Source organism: Polypterus senegalus, chromosome 3, assembly GCF_016835505.1.
Source record: "Polypterus senegalus isolate Bchr_013 chromosome 3, ASM1683550v1, whole genome shotgun sequence".
Lineage (NCBI taxonomy): Eukaryota > Metazoa > Chordata > Cladistia > Polypteriformes > Polypteridae > Polypterus > Polypterus senegalus.
In genome coordinates, this window is record NC_053156.1 from 95,184,519 (window position 1) to 95,207,827 (window position 23,309).

Consider the following 23,309-nt stretch of genomic DNA (forward strand, 5'->3'; position numbering starts at 1 on the left):
CTGTGCTCTCTCTGTCATTTATCAATTCTGAAGAGAGCAGACCAGATGATAAACTGAAGAGAACTGACTAGAAAGGGTATTTGTGTAGCTACTAGTTTGTGTGCCACCTGAAACTACATCTAGCATTATCAAGAGTATATGGTTTCATTTGTACTCTGCTTCCTTATAATTTGGGCACATTATTGATTATACATAATTAAATGTGTAACTTAACCCTCTAAAATAATTAACTTTAGTGATGATTTAGGTGTGTCATATTAAATAGGATGAATACTTCTGTAATTAATTATTTTGTGTGTTCTATTTGTAACTAGCTGTGTTGCCCGGCTTTGCTCGGGAAGTGTTCTAAGTCAGAACACAGTTATAGTGCCATTGCTTAATCAGATGTTTCAGAAGTACCATGTAACTAAGTATTTTTCTGTATTCGGTATTTGTATTTTTAAACCAGGGGCTAATATTATTATTTCACTTCAGCTGCTTAATGTTGAACATGCTATATATGCAGTCCTTGGTGGTACTGGTGTGGAAGAGATTGCACTAGAACTCTGCATTAAAATGGGTTGAATTCTGTTTTGTTAAGTTTTGATCGTATGGAATGTCATTTTCGTCAAATAAAATAAAGTGGTATTCAGGTAATGTTACAAAGGCGATTTAAAGTTAGTTAATTCAAAGCTAAATACTGCTAAATGCCTCGACTCTCCATTACCATCAAAGCCTAAAATGAGTACTACTTCAGTATATACTGGATTTGAATAAATGTCTAAAACCAAAAAACATAAGTTACTCATTCTTATCACATTCTGTAAAACAGCATGTCTATTACCAAAAGGAAAAAAATCACGATTTGTCCTTTTGCAAAGACATTGGGAGCGTCACACACCCCTTTCTAATGACTTCATGACTAACCCCCCCACCCGCTCTCCCAGTCTACAGACTTCATAAGAAGAGTCACCAGAGACATGAATATTGCTGCCAAGGTAAGTAAACCTCTCAACGCGGTCAACACCAGACACACTGCTGATAGCTGTGCCCAAAGAGGTCATTAAAGGCCTGGATCTTGTTTTTTTATCCAGTACACTCGCAAGCCCAGACACTGAGACTCCTCACTCAGTCTCTCGAGAGCCCTGATCAGAGCCTCCATTGACTCCACAAAGATCACAACATCATTGGCAAAATCAAGATCAGTGAATCTTTTTTCGCCAACAGATGCCTCACAGCTGCTGGACCCCATGACCCAGCCAAAACACCCAGTCCTTGAAACATTAAACAAGGCAGAAGCAAGAACACACTCCAGTGAACCCCAGAATCAATTGGGGAAAAAGGCAGAGGTTCTGCCTCCACTCTGCACAGCACTCACAGTACCAGTGTAGAGGCCAGCCATGACATACAGCAACCTCGAGGGGATCCCACGAACCCTCAGGATGTCCCACAGGGTAATTGAGGGCAACCAGCTCAAACTGAGTCAAAGACTTTACAAAAATGGTCAAAGGCTGCAATAAAACTCTGCCTTTATTCGCATTTGTGCTCAATGAGAACCCTCAGTGCCACGATGCAGTGAATGGTATATTTAAGCGTAAAACGAGACTGCTTTGGTTCACAGGTAGGTGAGCAAGTGATCATGGATCCTATTGAGGATGATCCTAGCAAAGACCAGCATCAAAGAAGCTAAATTAAATCTACTGTGATTCAGTGTTGTATAGTAATCATAAAACATCCAGAGGGTGATTACTTTTTAGAAGTACATTTTATTGGGCTGCTATTTATGACTACAAAAATGTAGAAAATCTTTTTATTTTATTTATTTGAAATGAAAAACATTTTTTCATAAAAAAAAATGTTGAAAATAATGTGAATTCTATTGTTCTTTCCATTGCCTCAAGCACTTTTACATGTCACAGGTATCTCCTTTTACATATAAATTGCACATAAAATAATTAAAAATGTAAGCACTAAGAGAAGATAGTTGCAAAACCACAAATTTTAAAAAGTGACAGTTTGTGCTTCGTTCATTGTTGATAGCAAAATTATAATTCATCCCAAGAGTGTGGGTGCATACCAGTTCTAGACTTGGAAAAAACTTCCCTCATACTAGTAACAAATGATTATTGTAATAAATTTTGTATTGTTACTTTGAGTCTTTGATTTTTAATCTTTATGGATCTTAATGGTTTTTAAAAACTTAAGCTTCATGAAGCTGTTGGTAATTTTGAAGATGTTATGTTTAAGAACACTATACAGAAATGTACAATATTCTTTTCTCTTGTAACATGCTGTAGGTATTTGAAGGAAACTTTGACTGCAAGCATCAGACCCGTAACAATTTCCTTCCATCTATTTTGGCACAATATATCCGCATCATTCCAAACACTTGGAATCAGAGGATAGCCTTAAAAGTTAAAGTGCTTGGGTGTGAACATTTGAAAAGTAAGCATCTTTTATTTATATTAATTTTTATTTAATTATAGATATGAGGTGAAATAAACACTGAGATATTGATTATTATCTTTATTTGCCTCTCTTTGTAAGCCACACTTTGATCAAGTCCTTGATGATATATTACTTTTGTACTCCTGATTTTATTTTGCTCAGTGTTATATTTAATTTTTTTTTAATAATTAATGCTCACAGTTCAATTTCTATTAATACAGTATTTGACAAGTACTTTGCTTTTAAAAACTGAAAAAACTAAAAAAAAAAAGCACAATACACTGTAATATATTTTTAACATAGTAATGTGCACCTGCCGGAGCTTGTCTAGTTGTGCTGATTGTTGAAATTGGCAAAAGCATTTTTCACAGCAAATACTCTATGCTCTTGACCTCGTTCACCAAATATTTTCCAGGAAATTCACCTTTTGCTGGCTTGGGCAAACATTTTTTTCTACCAGTGCCCCATGATGCTTTGAAGGCCAGAGTGACATCACTGAGCAGCCATCTTCAGAACTTTTACACAGGCCTATTGTTAGATCATTGTTGTCATGCCCCTATCAGTACTCCAGCTGTATTTTTCTTACCATGTTTGTTTATATAAAAAAGCTTGCAGTATTTTCATTTGAGGGATAAATTAGCTCAGTTAACAACTTAGCTCAGTTGCAGGTTGCCACTGTTGTTTTGCAGATGGAACACAGAGGGTCAACAGAGCAATCGACAGTGCTGCATGATAAGTTTCCCTATTTTAAGTGCACTTGATTCACAAAGGGGTATCCCTCCCACTCAATGCATCTCATTTCAGACTTGTTTCACCAAGGGGCAGTTTGCATTGGCTATTAGTGGAATGTCAATAAAACACTGCATTAACTGACCATAATGAGACAATTATGAGTACTGCCACTGGAAATATAACACTGATTCCTGTCAGCTTGGCAGCACAGCACCACATGGTTAATTTGCATGTATAATTAGCAATGTACCCAGGATCTCAGAACAAGCCTTAAAGGGTCCTTAAAGGCAGCTGTCACTTCAAAAAATGGGTCAAGCCAACTTTGAGAGCGCAGTGATCTATATTTTATTTTCTTTTTGTCCATTTGTTGCGTTTTGTTTGTGGTATTCATTCTGCCTGCATTTTGTTTTGTTGTTTGAAGCTGGTACTGCTGTCTCACATCTAATATTACATATTTGGCCACAATAATCAGCTCGGCATAATTGGAAGAGGTTTCCCTATCCCTAGGGAATCTTAAAAGACCATTTCACCATTATAATCCAATCAAAACTAGTCTAGTTTCTTCTTCACAATTGAATTTAGATAGATAGATACTTTATTAATCCCAAGGGGAAATTCAAAATTCTTTAATGCATGTCCCTGATTTTACCAAACTCTACAGAGTTCGCTTATCACTAAAATTTTGGTTACATGGTGTCTTTCATTTTAATAGATAATATTGCAATTTTTTGATGATCTATGTTAACTGCTAGAACTTTCAGGGCCTACAGTTAGGAATTACCTAATGTTTTTGCATTTATACTTGGAAAAGGATACTTCCACAGCTGGTCATTTTGGAGCAAAGCAGGAAATTTTGACTTTGGATGAGATGCTGTAATGCACAAAGCCGATTTGTAGGAATCATTTCTCAACATAGAATTTTTGCCTCCATGGTACCAAGGCCTCTAAATTGTTTTTTATGCCTCAGTCGTCTAAACTCACACACATAACTCTCTTTTGACAGTTGTTTGAAATTAAAGTTATCAAAGTAAGATATTGTACCAACAGGAATATGAGCAAAATGTTAAAATGTGTGAAATGGAGTATTGCGAATTGAGGGATGAAAAAGATGGTTACATGTATTAGGAGTATATGTATAAATGTTTCCTGAAGGCTTGCTGTTTTCCTATGTTTGTTCCATATTTTCAGTGAATTTTATTAAACTTTGCAAGAAACGAACTGAGAGAGTAGAATGACTAAGTTAATCAGTGCTGACCTAGAAGTATTGTGAGATGTACGGTACTAGTTTTGGTTTCTAGTCAGGTCTACAGAGTAGTATTTGTAATACAGAATGTTTTTATTTTTAGGCCAGTAGTAAATCTGAAATTATTTAGTGTCTTGCCCCAGATTCTTCAGTTTTATTGTATGTTTATTTTCCTACATTCAAGTTTTTTAAGTTTTCTCTAAGTGGTGCATTTTGATTTAATAATAATGTTGCACTTGGGGTGTAGCAGGTATCTCTACCCACAATTATACTGACTACATAATCTGCACACATTCATTTGTGCCGGAACTTCAGGTGAAGGTCTTGTGGTGTTATCTTGCAGCAAAATGAAGAAATGTACTTTTCCCAGTGTAGGATTTTGAAAAAAAATTTTTAACTTGGTTAACTATGTTTCGCCTTCGGCAATACCGGTAATTAATCAAGTAATTTAGCTGCAACTTTATTTAACTTAACCTTCACTGTTGTAAGAGGCCTGTTTCTCAGCCTTTAGACTCGCATGAAGGTAACTGAAGCACTCTTGGTTTAAGAAGTGTGACAAATGCATTTATACTGTATATTGACATATAGCAGTAAGACTGGACGCAGACAGACTAGACAAACATATAACATAGGCTTGCTGGTATTTATAATACTGTGTTGATCTTAGCACAGATAGTTTTACAATACCAAGTCTTTAAAGATGGTGTCTAGTGTTGTGTGGAGTTATTGCTTTGTTGTTGGTCCGCGTTCAAGTGGTGGATTGGAGTGCACTCTTCGTATTTTGCTGATCCTTGTCAGTGCTGTGCTGCTGCTTCCTCACCTTGCCTTCTGCTATTACTTTGCCACTTCAAAGGGAAAAGGTATCACTCATTCTTGCCCAACAGTTTACATGCTGAAGTTTCCTTCTTGAAGTAATAGTTTATCAGCCTCGTTAGACTATTGGCAGATATCTTTGGCTTGACACACTAGGTCTGTGCTTCTGGTCCACAAACAAAAAAAACTTGTTGGCTTTGGCTCTCCATGGAAGACTGTCTCATAGCTTTATTTTGAGAGAAGATTTTACAAAATCATTTTGGCTAGAATGTACAGAGAGTGTCACTGGAAAGTGTCCCAGAGTTCTTTAGCATTTCCAAGAGAATTTCAGTGAGTGTGTTCAATTCACAATTCTACAAGCTTCTCCACATTCCCTGCCATTCTTTGCTTCTTCCAACTTACTTTGAGAGCTGGGGTGCAGAGAGTTGTAAAGAAAGGTTGGAACTTATCCTGACTGGATTAAATTCACATCCACATACAAAATCACTGTCTTCTAATAGGCAAGCTTTTCTGTCCATTTTAGTTGTTATCCTTTGAACTTTGACCTCAGTTGTGTCCCTTTTGCACTTTTGGGTTCAGATCTGCAGAGGGGCCTCAGGAGAGATGTTAGTGCAACTCTGATTTACACTTTTGTTATCGGGTGAAGTCCAGGCAGATCCTGGTACAAGCTGGAGTTCAGTCACTTAGGTTGGAATGCGGGGCTGGGGTAGGGCGCAGCTGGAAGCCTGCACTCCTGTTACGCCTGTTAGGAATGCAGATTTGTTGTGCCACAAAAGAGTAGCAGAAATGGCAGTGCCCACTTTGTCCAACACCAGCAATACGCAAACTTTGGTGTGCCAGAGAATGTGTAAGAATATTTTTGTGTTAACCACTACATTTTTATTTATATTTGATTTAATAATAAATATTTAATATCTTTATTTTTTGTTAAAGAAAACAGGTCAATATTTCAATATATAGAACCGGACAACACAACTCACACCATCAATGATGATAAAACTGAGATTGTTCCATCCGAAGATAATTTAGGTGAAATCATTTACAGAACATGTTTTAAAAGTATTTTAAAATAAACAAGAAATGGCCATATTTCAATCTAAATCAATTTCTTTTTTTCTGTTGTTTAAGAGAGGTTAGCTAAATTTGTGGCGCCAATTGTGCTTTCGTTACTTTTTCTGTTGACTGCTGTTTGTGTTTACAAGACTTTACAAAGGTAAGTAAAATTATTTCTTTTTCTTCACTAATTGACACTTCAAAATTATTTTAAGTGATTACTTTTTGCTTTGCTTCTTTGTTTCTTTTCTTTTATTTGTTCAATAAATATTACAATTGTAGAGCCTATGATGTGACGTAAGTTTTCAGGGGAAAAAAAAAAAACAAAACTAGCTCACAAGATTGAATAAATTGTGAATAGCCTTTTTTGTCTTGATCAGAATGATGTCAGTCACTTTTATTGTATGTTTTTTTTTTTTAAAGTACTTCTTTTAAAGCGGTGGTAAGCTAAACGTGTGGGTTTGAGGGTTTAATTGTAGTTTTCTTCTAGGAAGAAGATGAAGGATAATGCACATGGGACAAGTGATATTCAGAAAGAAGGTCTGTAGTCATCTAATGATAAACCTTTATTGTCTCTAAGATCTATGTGTATGTTTAGTATCTTAATCCTTACATATAATTTGATACTCTCCATATGTATGGTGTTCACGTCAATACCCCGACTCAATACAAGTTAGAACCATGCAATGGGACTCTGCCTCTGTAGTTAGAACATAACGTGGCAAACGCAGACGCAGTATTGCACATTTGGCTAAGAATGTTCGAATGCTACAGTGACACCGCTGGACGGCCGAGTATAGTAAGTCAGTGTTGGTTCGAGCAGATAATAGTAAGTTTGGTTGGTTTTTGGAACGTTGGTTTGGTGGGGCGTACTTTCCATGACTAAATCGTCAACTGACTTAAACCCTTCGACAGCTCCAGAACCGTAAGTAATTTATAACGTATTGCCATTTGCTTGGTATGTCAAAATCTATCTTTGGGCAGTTCGGTTTTGGCATCCGTCCTTCTCACATCTATTGGCAAACTGAGTAATGACGGCTGGGTATTAACAACGGTCATTGTTTAAATTTTAGCCGATCTCAGATCTAAAATGACCACGCCAACAGAATTATTACTCCGACTCTCTGATTATTACTTATTATAATTCAATATTTATATTGCACATTTCATACAATGAGTAAGGTAAAGAGTAATTCAAAAGATATACAGTAGTACTGAAATAATAAAAAGAAAAAGAACCACCACCTTTAAATAATTGTTAACATATTTACAAGCTTGAAAGTGTTGAAAGTAAACACATGGGGTCAGGTGCAGTGTGCCGTCAGTGCAGGATGATCCCGTGCTGATCTAGTCTTAATACGTATTTACAGAAATGAACTTTTGGGATTACCACAGTTGCAGTGGTGTTCTTGGGGTTGGAAAAGGGGAACAAAGGAGAGTACTAACATAGACCCTTTCATGAGCAGGTTTATTTGGGCTTGGTATGGCGGGTAATGTTACAAAATGAATTCTGTTATTTGAAAAATCCTGTGCGTGCCATTAAAAAAGTGGAAATCATATTTTATTATTGGACTATAGTTTAGCATAATACTGAATCAATTATCTTTAACTCGACACCATAGAAAAAAAGTGATGCATGAAAATATTAATGCAAAAAATAGAAAAGTAAGGTTCAACATTCGTTACATCACTGTCAATGGCACAGTCAATGGGCACTGCCAAGTTTGGAAGCAACTGCACCAGCTGTGGTTCCACTGGCCCCAACTCCTTTTGCATAGCTTTTGTCAAATGACCTGCAATTGCCTTCTGTCTTCTTCTTTCATCAGCTTCTGTAATTTGTTTAGGTGTGCAATGCTGCTCAACTTCCAGTGTGAAAAGAGGAAACTGAGACATGCTGTCAGTTTCTTCCAGGCCGTATTCTTTTGTGATGTTGTTTAGGTATCTTTGCAGTTGTCCTTCAGATCTGATAGGAGATCTCTCACAATATGCACCATATAGAGCTTATTCTCTCTAGTGAAGTTTGCGCTGCGATGAGACAATCTTTACAAATATTGTCCAGTCTCTGACTCGGTATTTTAAACACTGTGATAACTTTTGGGATTTATCTGGTTATTGGGAAAAGCTCAGCACAAAATAAATGAACTCTTCTGTATTATCTATGTAAATGGGAAATAAGTTATAGCGATACAATTACACTAAGTAGTACTCTCATTTCCATTACTTTCCCTATGGGAATTTTCAGAGATTTCTCATATGCTTAAAGTAAATAATGATTGCACTAATTACAGCAGCAATTAAAAAAAAAAAGTAAATCTGGCAATAGAAAATAAAAGTACTGTAGTAAATATGATAATATTCAGTAACATGTTATGAAATTATACTGTTACTATTCTCATTTTACACTGTAGGCTGTTGGAAACAAATTAAACACCCTTTTGCTAGGCAGCAGTCAACTGAATTTACTATTAGCTACAGTCCAGAAAAGGAAATCTTGCAGACATTTGATGTTGTGAAAAGTAACATGGCAGGTAAGTTATCTCTTTAATTTTATGCATTTTTCTCTGTATATGGTGTTCAGCATAGCCCCCTCTGCACATGCCTGTATAATTCCTAACATTTAAGTATGGATGAGAAATTTTAAAAATGCAGACTCAGATACAAGGATCCAAACATTTTACTGCTTTAGAAAAAAAGATGCATGAATCTGGCTTTCCAGCAGACACGTGTCTAGCTCAACCTCAGCTTTGCTGCTGCTTCACTTTTGCCGGAGTGCACCCCCTCGATGGTACATGACTGTGTTTGTTGATAACCAGTTCAGCAGTCTCCTTTTTGGCTTGGATGCAGAGTAACTCTTTCTTATTTCAATGTTTCCAAATAGGTAACTTACTTGAAGTTGACTGAGTTAGTTCCTGAGGTCTTCTATGATTGACTAACGTCAGGGTACAGCCATGAGAACCCCATTCATTACATTCTGTGCGCTATGACTGGCAGTTGTGTCTGTCTTTGCTGAAACATTCAGGAAATTCTTGGCATTATACCAGGGGTGGACATGGCACGTTGCCAGGTCAACTTCTAGGGATACTTGACTCAGCATAGTGTACACACACACACTCGACCAACCATCCAACTAGGAAATTCCTTGAATGGCCTGCATCAGTGAAAGGGACTCATATATAGTACCAGGATAACATTTGTGACAAGAAATAAAATGAAGGATGCATTGATACTGCTTTTTAATTTGTTTTCATCCCATAATACCTCATTTTTCTTTTGAATAAATTCAATCATTTCTGCATTTTTTTTTTGTTGTTGTTAGAAGACTACCAGCAACCACTTATGCTGGGAACAGGAACCGTTGCAAGAAAAGGATCTACATTCAGACCAATGGACATGGACACAAAAGAGGGATTGGCGCACTATGACTTAGAAACACACTACGACAGTCTGAAGACCGCTAACCAGTATGCTCTGCCTCTTACCAGTCAGGAACCAGAGTATGCTACACCTATAATAGAGCGACACACCTTTAGAAAAGATACAGGCTACAATGTGCCTAAAGTGTCATTGACAAAAAAGTCCTCTTTTACTGGAAATGATTGTGGCTCGTGCAGTACTTCAGAAACGGTCACTCAAGCTTACCAGACGCCAAAATTATTGAGCAAGAACCTGCAAACTGAAAAGACCGGATATGACACGCCAAATCTGAACACCATTGTAATATCAGTTGTAGACGGCCATGATTATCAGAAGCCACAAGTAACGACTTTAGTGACAGAAGGCTACTCGGCACCAAGAGACTGTTTAAAACCAACAGCATTCCGTGTCATATGAAATGATGTGATTATTATTTGTCTCAAACACTCCTATTTATTGTTTTAGTTCTAAGGACTGCAGAGTTATATTGTTAAATTATTTTTGTCTTGATAATAAGGTGTTAAGTTATGAAAAAAGTGAGCAAAAACTTGGTCTGAGCACATCAAGTTTCTAGAATGTACCAGGATGATTTAGGAATAACGGCAGCAACCGAGCGGCATCTTGCACAGCTTAAGAGAAGGGTGATGATGGCATGTGATGTACAACTTGTTTTAAAGAGTAGTAAGGAAAGATACGGTGCCTTTCTGTGACTAGGCAACAATGACACTGACTCCTGCTCTCTTCTGAGAAAGTGGTATAACACACCCTTGTTTTAATGTGCAAAATGCATTCTGGGCTGAATGTATGGCAATGTTGTGTTAAAAGCTTCTTTTATTAAAATAACTGGGAGCAAAATGAAAGACTTTACTCCTTAAAAAAGGTTTAAAATATTCATTTAACTAGCTGCAATCGGAATTTTTTTGTCCCATTTTAATATCATGCTCTTCCTCGGACAAAACAGACAACCAAGTGAATTTGAAAATGTCTTAAACATGTTTGTTTTGTTTTCTTAGCAGGTAATTAGTGAGGAATCTTAAAATGAAAATATTCAAACTTTGAAACCAGTTTGTTCCCATAGCTTGCAGTGTTATTTTTGATGAGAGTTTGTTGGGGGGCTAGTTGAGCCAGCTGGCACTGCTGTATGTGTGAACGTGAAGAGTGCAGTCAGGAAGCTGTGGTCAGATTGCTCTTTAAATTTGGTGGTGTTGTGATGGAAGTCATAATTTTATGCTAAGGTCTTTGCTGCCTGGAGATGTGCTTAATATTCTCATTGCTTGGTCAAGTGTTCTGCAAGAATGGTTGATGTTTCTTTTTACTGCTTTGGGAAAATAATTCATTGGAGAAACATTGATAAAATCAAACTTTTGATATTTTATTTCTTGTTGTTGAAGGAAATAGTGAAACACTGCAGCTGTTGTTTAAATTTCCTAAAATGTTTACACATTTATTTTTTGGCAGTGTTTAATAAATAAAACAGAAATAAGGGGAGGACTAAGTGCCTATTTTTTTTTTTTCTGTCTGGGGTGTTTTATGGTAACCCAATGCCTAAACACATTGAACCTTCAATGTTCATTCTGAAGCAAAGTGAAGTAATGTGGAGGCAACCTGCCACCTACAGATGCAATGTGACAACTCAGGGGTGTGGTATAGCGGGTTTGCAGCTTAACAATAGGGGGCCAATTTTAAATAATAGCACCTCAATTAGGAGTGGATGTGTGTTTTGTTCTGCAGTTAACTGGGGAACTGGCTGGCTGCACCCCATACATGTATGGAGGCAGGGGGATCAGTCAGGCTCCTTAATGATGAAGGGAGCTGCTCCTCACATCCAATTAGGCAGCAGAACATAAAGGAGCCTGCACAGCACAGAGGTTGAATGGAGTTGATAAAAAAGATCCAAAAGAAAAAAAAGAGTGAAGATTGAGCCAGTGCATCAGAAAGGAAGCAGGGTGATGGGAATACAACCCTAGGGAAAGGAGCGTGTGGCCAGCACTCAAGAGGGGGCTGTGGGTTTGTCCTGCTGAACACCCACAATACACCAAAGGACTCGCCATCTAAGTCCAGGAAGGCAGCAGAAGTTGAAGGGGTGAAGTCTCGGCAGCACCCCGTGGATCGCCATGGGATGGGCGGCAGAGATACAAGCAGCTCTGAAGGGTGTCTGTCTGCACCTGTTGGTAGACAACTCACTGGGATGCAAGACCCTAATAGGATAAGTCGCAGAAACATCAGCTTTAAAGAGGAGACTCCTGTTTTAATGGATTTATTTATGGCTCATTTTTAACCTCCACTATCACTTGGACTTTTTATGGGATTATTTACCTATTGAATTTTGATGCCCTGCACTGTCATTTGGACACTTTTGTGCATTTTTAATAAAAGCACTTATGCACCTACCCCTTGCTTTGTGCGAGTGTCCTCATTTGTTAGGTTCTTCCCTCAGGTATGTTATTGGCAGTGGTGGTTTCAAGAGGCTCCTGGAAGGATGCAGTCGCAGTTGGTCTGACTCATCATCCTGGGTGTCTGCTCTGCTTGTTAATTGTCACTATTAGGGTTAAATGAAGGGAGCAAACTACTCAGAAAAAGGGGAAAAATAACAGGAAAACAAAGGAGTTAAGCATTTAAAGGTTTAGAAAAAATAGAAATATTTCTAAATGTTCTCTAATGTGAAAAAAACATATTGCTGTGCTTTTCCGATTGCAGAATAGGAGGGGAAAAAAAGACCAGCTAACTAAAGAGACTTCCATCCATCCATTATCCAACCTGCTATATCCTAACTACAGGGTCACGGGGATCTGCTGAAGAGACTTGTTGCTATGGATTAGTATCACTGATTGTGAGTCTGGTTGGAACAAAACTGCAGTCACATGGGGTCCACAGGACTGAGCTTGGGAACCACTGGCCTACAATACGATAAGGGGCACATCATTCATGGAGCTCAGGAGCTTAAATTCTAGCCTCTCATGTGCAAGAAACTGGAAAAACTGTTACACATTAACATTTTCTGTTTAAAAAAAAAAAGTTTTTGACTTATTTTTCTAGGGGTAAACATAATGCTAATGAGATTACGATGGCTTCACAGGGAGTACGTGCCCCTGTTGGACATACCCACGTCAACCTGGTAACGAGACATATTTGGTTAAAAGTTTTATACCAGTGGAAAAAGAGACTGCAGTTCACTTTTGAAACATGTTTTATTATATGGTGTACTGCGGAATACAAAGCAACATCAGTTTCCAATTAAACACACATGTAGAAACCCCCATTTACTCTGCACGTTTATCTCACACACTGCACTGGATGCACGTCGGCTGTTGTGCTTAGGCCAATGGATGATATCCCAATGTCACATACGGACAGTAGAACTCACAAACAGAAAACGTAAGGGACAGGAGCATTTCATAGCAAACCGTTCACGTACCGCTTACAACCTCCCCAAACAAACCATTCAGTCACAGGGTACCAGAAGTGGAAGCAACAAGCCCACACTGACAGTACATTTGGGCGGGCTGTAATCTGGCTTTATTCTGTACTGCTCTGCCATCGACTTCACATGAGGTAACAATACTTTCTTGAGCACATACACTTTATTTTCTTCGGTATAAAACTTTTCTAAAGCGAGCATTTGAGAGAAAAACAAAAATGCTACAAAATTGCACATCATGCACTGGCTTCTGAGACAAATCGGTAAAAAGGCAAACAAGTTTTGTGAAGAATGGTAAAGAATTCACTCTCATTAAATAAACTGCACAACAAATAAATAATCCGGTCGACTCATAAAAGATTCCCTTTTTTCAAAACTGTTTGGTGCAAAACATGGTTTAACAAAGAAAATATATTAGAAAAAGATGACGGGACACGGAGAGCGGCTCGCCGCACATGGTTTCACTGTACACATGGATGTGCTAACTCTTCATTCATACATATTTACACAATATTTCTGAAATACATCACATTTGGCAAGTCTTTAATCAATCACAGACTGACAGTTGGCATACGAGTGTGTCTCGATACCTGGAAAAGAAAAAAATGTATATATACATATAGATGTACTTTGAGGTTTTTATTATGTATACTGCATCAAGGAAAGAAAATGAGAATAGAAAGTCAGTCTACACCCTGTAATTATATCTTGCTGCAAAAATTTCTGATTCCATTTAATTTTTATTTCATTTTCTTCAAAAAAAATCTGGTAGAACAAAACACATTACCCCATCTCCCATAAAGCCTTTTTTTTTTTTTAAAAATACCTTTTAAAATACTTCAAATGGAAAACAATGTAACATCTTCAGTTCTTTCTTGGCACACATGGACAGCCCAACGGACAAACACCAGAATACAAAAAAAAAAAAAAGCATGAAAGGAGTCTAAATTGACCATTTTTGTTGTGAGCAGAATGCTGTAACATCATTAATGATCCTTTTTATTGCCAACACTAAGATGATTTTTAACATAAAACAGCTAGGAGGTCTTGCATTGTATTGGAGCTCTTAAAGCTAATCTTTAGTTAAAGCGCTGTGTCCCATCCCATTCCTTTAATGTCCGCACTCCCCTCACACAGGACAGCTCATCTGTACGGGGCGCTGACCAAAAGCTTCAGAGACCCATAGGGCCAAGCCGTGTCAAATGCTGGGAAGGCACTGGAAACTCCCGAGACATTTCTTTAAAATGGGGATAACAGTGGTGGCTTTAATCAAAAAAAAAAACAGATTGCTGCTATCCAATGTACTGTAGAAAATCAAAAAGTGCAGGTTAGATTTTTGTAAATCTTTTGTATCCTACAAAACTAAAAATAATTTAACAGCCCTGTTCCATGCAAAGCAGGCCGATACTAGTTCTCAAAAACAATGAAGAACTTAAAGTGCTAATGTAATATTTCAAAAACCAAGGAAAGCAAGATTGTATACCATGCACATACGTGTGATGACTTTACTGGTTTAAATCCATTGTGGCACTTAGATTGAAATCTGACGTAGCAGGCCATCCATCATACATTAAAAAAAATGGACATTTCTTGGTTGGCATTTCTCCACGTGCTATAGGAGCTAGCCACATTAAAAGTCACGAAATATGGGTCAACCCACCCATAAAGTTGCTTAATACAACTTCACAGCAGATGACCTCTCTTATCCAGGGCACCTGCAGGAGAGAGCCCACCTGTGTTGTGAAACGTCCCAACTGTGTGGTATGCTTTCAGGTTTACTGGCATCGTGAAACAACCATCCACTCTAAACATCCTTCACATCATTTCCCATTCACTAGAACTCAGGGTCTTAAACTATGGGTCCCAACTTGGCCTAATTTTGGTCACGCAGGGGTACTAAAGAAAAAAAGGGTCAAGTACGGTTGCAAAGCATCTTTAGATGGGTTGCAGTGGGCATTTAAAGCAACGCCACTGCTTTGTTATGACCTGTCCCGGTGATTTTCCCAGGGCACCATTTCCTTCCCCACCAGGATGACAGTCAGCAGTGATTCTTCAAGGAGGAACACCCACCTCCTGCAATAAAGATCGGTGGCAATTCCCCAGGATGATGGTGGGTGCCAATTCTGGCTCTTGAAGACATTAAAAAAGCAATTTTGGTTTGGCGAGGGGAAAAAAAAAAAAAAAATTTAAGCACCACTGGCATTAGAACAGAAAGAAGAGCGATTCACCCAAACCTGCATGAAAACTTCTTTGTAGGACATGAAACATGAACTTCTTTCCAGTTTGTGCAGCAGCTTGAGCCACAGTTCTGAAATTAGAACATTACAAAACTGAGGCGTGAACAGGCCATTCAGCCGAACAAGTCCGTCCATCCTGTTCACCCGGGGACCCCCTGTGGCTGCAGGTTTTTGTTCCATCCAGGTTCACAATCAATGATAATAATCAATAACAATTCATCTCATTTAGTTAGCTGCTCTTTTCTTTCCCCTCTTCTCTGTTGTGCTTTTCAGAATGCAGAATAAGAGAAGAGATTTAGAAATATTTCTAATTTTTTCTAAAGCTTTAAAAGCTTAGTTCTCTTTTTTTGTTTTCCTATTATCTTACCCTTTTTCTGAGTAGTTTGCTCCCATCATTTAACCGTAATAGTGACAATTAAGAACAAGCCGAGCTGACACCCGGGATGATGAAAGACCCAACTACTTCAGAGTCAGAATAAATATTCAAATAAATGCCAGAACATGTAGAAAATCGGGATGAAAATACCGTTGAGTTATAAAAACAAAACAAAAAAAAAGACATGTTCCTCATATAACTAGTTGCTTAGCAAATTAATAAAAAATTATCAAACTTAGTTTTGGAACTTCTACTTTGACCCCAAAATATAAATTGGGAGATGATGACTCGCAAGGAAAAATGGAAGTTGGTTGGAACAAAAACCTGCGGCTAGAAGGGGTCTACAGGACCGAGTTTGGGAACCACTGACCTAGACTGAGATTTGAAGGTACCTAAAATTCTGCTCTCCACCACACTACAGTTTATTCCATGTTTCGATGGTTCACTGCATGAAGAAAAACATTCTAACATTTGAACGAAATCAGCCCTGAACAGGCTTCCTACCATGTCTCCGTGTTCTTGTTGCAGAATTTATTTTAAAGTAACCACTGAGATCTGTTTTACCAGTTCCTTTCAGAATTTTAAACACTTCAGTCATTTCACCTCTGAATTGCCATTTGCAGTAAATGGCCACCCCAAACAAATGACAGTATCATTTGCAGTGTCTAGGTATATAAATGTAAATGTGAGAAAAGCAGCCTTTAAAGAAATGACAGGTGGATTATGGGATACTACAGAAACATCTCACAAAATCATGAAGCACAGCAAACAGGTGTGAGAACTGAATGGTCCACTTCCTGCTGTAGTGGAAGGTGAAATGCTGCAAGCAAAGTGAGGTATAGCACATATTTGTAATACAAATCATTATTTATAGTATGACAGTGTATATAAAGCTTTCTTTGTAAATGAGTCAGCGTACAATTCAAATACTGTTGTTTTATAGGAATTTCTGTTAACTGAACTTAGCAGCTATTCTTCTTCTTGTATTAACTACCCTGCTCATTAATAAATCCATTTTGGATTCAGTGCTGCACTGCTGCTAAGAGTGCCTCATATTATGAAGCATTGAGCTCAAGCACTGGAGCCAACTAAACTGTCGTTTTCTTTCGATGCTTTATCAGGATTAACATTTTGAGTGAAAGGCAAATATCAAACGGTCAACATAACTTTACCGTGATCATTTATAAACCAGGACATGAAGAACGGCTTTGTTTGTATGTATGAAGATTCCAGTGAATGAATGGAAATCGCATTGAAACTATTGCCACCACCAGCACCATCACCCAGGCCCAGTGCACACGTAGAGGATGCGTCACACGCCTAACCAATGTAGCAACACTTTTTGTAGTAGGTTCTTTTATTTTAGAGTTTTAACAGCTGAAACAGGAAATTCCAAAAGCAGTGCACTTGTGTTTCAGCACATACACTTCAAACTCTCTTTCTGTAATATAAATTACAGCTAAAAAAAAGCTTCCTTGCCTTTCAAAAAAGCCTGACATATTCTTGAAAAGAAAAAAAAATAGCATTTATACAAATTAAACGCGGTCCAAAATATATCAGAAAAATGTACATTAATTGCATCCTTTCCAACATTTAGTCAACAAACAATAACCAAGGCCACCATATCCTTTATCAAATGTGCTTTTCACAATCCAGTTTTAAGTGAAAGGCCATTTTCCAAGAAAGATTGTGAAGTGGGGAAAAGCAACAGTAACAATTAAACCTTCTGTATGCCCATCAACAATCGCTGCTGGAACCGTTTTCTTTTACCTTCCAGGTGGATTTTCTTTCACAGATTATAAAATTCTTATTTAACAAAATATACAAAGTCTGTTCTGCAACACAATTTTCATCCTAAGAAGAAGAACTCTCAGCTGACTCCGACTGTTTGGCTGCAGTCTCCTCAGGCAGTGTTTCACTCGGGATTCTCCGTGCATCTCCATTCTCTATGGTATTGCCTATAGGATTCTTTTCTAAAAATAAAAAGCAAAGAATTTAGTCACATTATTTTTTTTTCTTTCAGAAAAAAGCACTCTATATGAAAAGATCCAATTTCAATAATCCGAAAAAGGCCGTCTGACGGGGTTTCATTACGTTATTGACACAATTTCGATTAAGTTATTAGTTATATCCAGACAGTTCAGATTTACTATCACCCTGCAGTCTAGGGGAGTAACTTAACTGATAACTAATGTGCCTCTGTTTACCATAAAACTTTACAAATATAAAGGCAAGTAAGAAAAAGCATCAACTGGCACAAAATATTTCCCTGCTCACTTTCTCTCCGGGGCCATCCCAAGTTGTAGTTTTCCTCTTCGATGAGCTTTGTAACTGTACATGCGTTCTTCAAAATTCACTTCTGCTGATTTGAGGACATAAAGGGTATATCAATATGTGAATAAATAAATATATATATATATATATATATATATATAAAAACGGTTTAGGGGACTCCAATAATTGGAACCTTGTTAACAGTTGTTAATTTATACTTCTCCTCCGCTCATCTAAACTAATATATTCTACTAGTTTACATTTACTTGCTTAGCAGGCACTTTTATCCAAAATGATTTACAAAGGAGGTCAACATAATCGAGTAAATGTCAGCCTGTTTTAGGAACAAGGGTACAAAATTGATCACCACAAGTGAAAAGATCAGAACAAAATACAAGCGACTTGGTCGCCTTGAATATAAAAACCAGCAAAGACAATTCGAGAGAAATTCACCCAATAGGAGTCTTAGCATTTCGTTTGGTGTAAAACACACACTGATCTTAGTAGCAACGTGTCATATTTATACTTCTTAATGCCACTTCACATTGCAGGACTTCTCCAGTCATAGTCCTCATTTACAGTGTCTAACAAAAGTATTCAAGCACCTCACTGTTTGTCCTCTTTTGTTACATTTACAATCTGCAAATAAATGGAATTACATTTGCATTTTGTATAATGGACTTAACAATATAGCCCAAATTGTTGAAGTGGAATGAAGATAAAACACCTCATATAAAGTGCCCTCCATAATGTTTCCTTGATTTAGCCCTCTGCTCCACTGTTTAAAATTACAAATGAAGCAATTCAGACGTGATTAAAGTGCACATTGCAGATTTGATTTTAAGGGTATTTGTGAACATTTTAGGTCACAACATGTAGAAACTGAAACACATTTTACATATGGCCCCTCCATTATGGGGCACCATAATGAATGGGGCAACTGGCATCACAGGTGGACTACTTGGGTGTGTTTCATTGCTTTATTATTATTTATTGCAGGCATAAGATACCTCAGCTTGCTTCTACCCCTTGGAGTCTATAGTCACCATTAAACGGGCTGTGCCAATGAAAGTCAAAGAAGCCATTATGAGACTAAAAAACGAAAAGAATTAAACCAGTAGATACATCTGTAAAACCTTAGGATTATCTAAATCAACTGTCTGGGTTATTATTAAGAAGAAGGAACACACTAAGGAGCTCAGTAATCCCAAAGTGACTGGTTGGTCAAGGAAACCCTCCACTGCTGATGACAGAAGAATCCTCACTATGGTAAAGAAAAAGCCCCAAATGCCTGTCTAACAGATCTGAAACGGTCTCCAGGAGAAGACTCTGGATGTGCCAGAGACGACTATCTGCAAAAGACTTCATGAACAGAAATACAGAGGCCACACTGTAGAATGCAAAAACACTAGTTAGCTACAAAAACTGAATGGCCAGATTATAGTTTGTGAAAAGTACTCAAGAATTCTGGAAAATTGTTTTGAGGAGAGACGAGAGAAAGATGAACCTGCAGGAGAGTGAGGGCAAGAGCAAAGTGTGGAGACAAAGAACTGCCCGAGATCCAAAGCATAGCACCTAATCTGTTAAACATGGCGGTGGGGGTGCTATGGCTTGGGTATGTATAGTTGCCACAGGTACTGGCACACTACCTTCACAGATGATGGAACTGCTGACAGCAGCTGCACAATAAATTCTGAGATGTATAGAAATATCTTATATGTTCAAGTTCCTGTAAATGCCTCCAAACTCGCGCACAGTGTTTCATCCTACAAGATAAACATACTGCTAAGGCAACACAGGAGATTTTTAAAGCTAAAAAAAAATGTAAAATTCTTGAAGGGTCAAGACAGACACTCAATTTAAATTTAATCGTGCCTGCCTTCCATATGCTACTGAGAAAATGTAACAGGACAAAACCATGAAACAAGCAGGAGCTGAAAATGGCTGCTTTAGGGGCTTAGCAGGGCATCGCCAGAGAAGATACTCGGCACCTGATGATGTCTATGAATTACAGACTTTAAGCACTTACTGCAGGCAATTAAAGGCAAGGAATACGCTACAAAGTCCTAAATATGAGTGCTTTAATAGACCTGCCATTGCTATGTCCCAAATATTATGGTGCCCTGAAATGCAGGGACCATGTAGAAAAAGTGTTGCCATTTCTACATGGTGTAACTGAAATATGTTCACAAATACCCTTAAATGAAAGTCTGCAATGTGCACTTCAATCATGTCTGATTGGTTTGATTTGCAACTTTAAAATGTGGAGCAAAGGGCTAAATCAAGGATTAATGTGTCCTTGTCCCAAACATTATGGAGAGTACTGTATGTATGTATATATATATATATATATACACATACATACACACAGTATATATATATATATATATATATATATATATATATATAAAAACAAGTAAAAACTGAAAAGTTGTGAGTGCATATGTATTCATACGCTTTGCTATGAAACCCCTGAGTAAAATCTGATCCAACCAACTAACTTCAGAAGTTGTGTGCAATCAAAGTGTCACAGGATCTGTCACATGATGTCTGTATTAACAGGCCTGTTCTGAAAGACCCCTAACTCTGCAATATCACTAAGCAAGCACCATGAAGACCAAGGAGCACTCTAAACAGGTCAAAGACAAAGTTAAAGAGAAGTATAGATCAGGGTTGGGTTATAGAAAATACGCCAAACTTTGAATATCCCACAGAGTACCGTTAAACCCATTATAGCAAAATGGAAAGAATATGGCACCACTGCAAACCTGACGAGAGAGAGCCACCCACAAAAACTCACAGACCGGGCAAGGGGGGCATTAATCAGAGATGCAACAAAGACACCAAGGATAACACTGAAGAAGCTGCAAAGATCCACAGCAGAGATGGGAATATTTGTCCACAGAATCATTTTATGCCATACATTCTACACAGCAGGACTTTAAGCAATGCCTTTTTCTGGCCACTCTTCCGTAAAGAAAAAAAAAAAACTCCAAACACATGAAAGAATGTTCTCTGGTCAGGTGAGATACAAATTTTTACATGTTTTTCTTTGGCATGGACATAAAAATTGTCAGGATTGAAGGAAAGATGGGGGGCACTAAATACAGGGCAATTCTTAAGGAAAACGTGTTTCAGTCTGAGACTGGGATGAACGTTCACATTCCAACAAGGCAATGACCCTAAACATACTGCTAAAGCTACACTGGAGTGGTTTAAAGGGATACATTTAAATGTTTTGGAAAGGCATAGTCAGAGCTCAAACCTCAATCTATGGCATGACTATGGCGCTGTTCAACAACGCGATCTATGTAACTTGAAGGAGCTTGAGCAGTTTTGCCTTGAGGAATCAGCAAAAAATCCCAGTGGCTATATGTGCTAAGCTTCTCCAAAAGACTTACAACTAGAACGGACTTGGTTGAATACCTATGCACATTCACGATTTTGTTTTTTTTTGTGTCTTAATTATTGTTTGTGTCACAATAAAAAATGCTTTGCACCTTCAAAGTTGTAGGCATGATGTGTGAATCAAATGGTGCAACAAAACAGGTCAAACACAGAGGGGAATGAATACTTTCACAAGGCAATGCACATAATCTTAGAGAGCCGGAGGCACTCTCAGCACTCTCCTGCGATGGTCAGTCATGTGGTTTGACTTTGTCTTAATACACAGGGGTAGACTCATATGTGGGACCTAACAGCCAATGAGAGGACATCCAGAAATGCAATGCATGTAATGCAGGTATGAGGAATAAAGTACATGGGTGTGTTGGACCTGACAAATGGAACATAGACATGTTTGTTTGATGTCATCTTTTCCTTCTTCCATTTTTTTGCGACATATGAAAGGACAGAGATTGTGGTTGAACTATAAAGCCTTTAAAACGGGCAATGGTTCTGCCAGGTACCACATTATTGGCTGTCAGAAAAAGGGGTGCAATGCTTTAGAAAGTAACAACTTTTCTGGAATGTCACTACAAAGTCATATAAATTTACATACATTTTGACTGCCGGTTGTGTAATATGACAATCGCAGGTGACAAGATCAGTATCTGGCAGTCATCAAGTTTGACATCCCCACCAACTAGATGTCATGTAATGTGAAACTGGCTTTAGCAGAGTGATTAGAGACCAAAAGGTACAGCTCAATATATGCCTTGTTTTGTGCCATTATGTAGACATCCAGACTCCCAAAAAGTCAGCTATGCTGGTGCTTTCAAAGGATTCTACAACAAGTTCACAAGCTGGTACATTAAAGGAAACACATATTGATACTTTGAAAACCTGTACACATGACAAATCTTTCCGTATAGCATTCTTGAAACTTTTAGCCACAGAATGACATGCTAAAGACTAAAATGATCAATGAGACAGTCAAAATGCCACCGCAAAGTGACCACTGTGGAACAACAAAATGCCTGATATGCGTCAAGTCAACTCCCCTGCTTACAAAGGGTGACCAAAAATTCTTCTGCCTGAACCGGAAAAATAAATTTTACAGTGATGTTTAAGTGGCCAGAATCCTCCTGTGTAGTAAAATCTATGAATTATAAGTTTCTTGTACTTCAGGATTATACTGGATGGCTCTGGTTCAACAAGTCAACATGGATGCCAAAAACTACAAAAATCAATCACTATGGTATTAATGATTTTCTAACGTCACGGAAAGATTCATTCCTGCATATTCAAAGTATCAGGATGTTGCCACAATAAAGATATGGGCTGCAAACTTCACCATGGCACGAAGACTCTAAGACGACTCAACATCTGGCTGGCCAAGGACTTTCGTAACAGATGAAAGGGTTTTCACCAGGGAGCAAATTGCAATGAAAAAATCAACTAGTGAGTTCTTCATGAACAATTGAACAGGAGTAAGGCTGGGTACACAGAACATGTTTCAGTGAAATAAAGCATCACTGTATTCACTTCTAAGGAAAACCTTGAGGTGGTGGAATCAGATTTGAAACAATATAAGTAGTGCTGTAAAGTTCAGGTTTAAACTTGAATACTTCATTCACCTTGAGTGTAATAAAAAAACTCAAAACAGCAGAAGCATGGAGAGCCTCCAATACCAAAGCAAGTCATCCGGGGTTTTTTTCCATATTGATTAAGTATATGCCTCAGAAGGGTCACATAACCGGTTAATATTACAATGATTTGATCTGCCATATGCAGTAGTGAACTGGTGATGAGGAAAACGGTTGATCACCTACCATCTGCAACATTACAGCACCCTTCCCACACTACACAAGTTGCAAAGACTGCTCTGTGAAACAAAGGATTCAAACAGATGTCAAACCCGGCCAATTCTCCAGACCTGGC

General features: G+C 37.9%; 2 protein-coding genes across 5 annotated transcripts in view; one reads left to right on the forward strand and one right to left on the reverse strand.

The window, feature by feature from the left end:
• Window positions 1-12,072, forward strand: part of dcbld1 (discoidin, CUB and LCCL domain containing 1) — a 75,270-nt gene extending 63,198 nt beyond the window's left edge. For all 3 annotated transcript variants that reach the window (XM_039747630.1, XM_039747631.1, XM_039747632.1), the window contains exons 10-15: window positions 2,277-2,424; window positions 6,149-6,244; window positions 6,344-6,428; window positions 6,759-6,808; window positions 8,677-8,796; window positions 9,585-12,072. In XM_039747630.1, coding sequence (XP_039603564.1) covers window positions 2,277-2,424; window positions 6,149-6,244; window positions 6,344-6,428; window positions 6,759-6,808; window positions 8,677-8,796; window positions 9,585-10,099 — 1,014 coding nt within the window. In that variant the 3' untranslated portion in view covers window positions 10,100-12,072. The remainder of the gene's footprint in view (window positions 1-2,276; window positions 2,425-6,148; window positions 6,245-6,343; window positions 6,429-6,758; window positions 6,809-8,676; window positions 8,797-9,584) is intronic.
• A 779-nt stretch (window positions 12,073-12,851) lies between these two features.
• Window positions 12,852-23,309, reverse strand: part of gopc (golgi-associated PDZ and coiled-coil motif containing) — a 68,770-nt gene continuing 58,312 nt past the window's right edge. For both annotated transcript variants that reach the window (XM_039747634.1, XM_039747635.1), the window contains one exon: window positions 12,852-17,686. In XM_039747634.1, coding sequence (XP_039603568.1) covers window positions 17,568-17,686 — 119 coding nt within the window. In that variant the 3' untranslated portion in view covers window positions 12,852-17,567. The remainder of the gene's footprint in view (window positions 17,687-23,309) is intronic.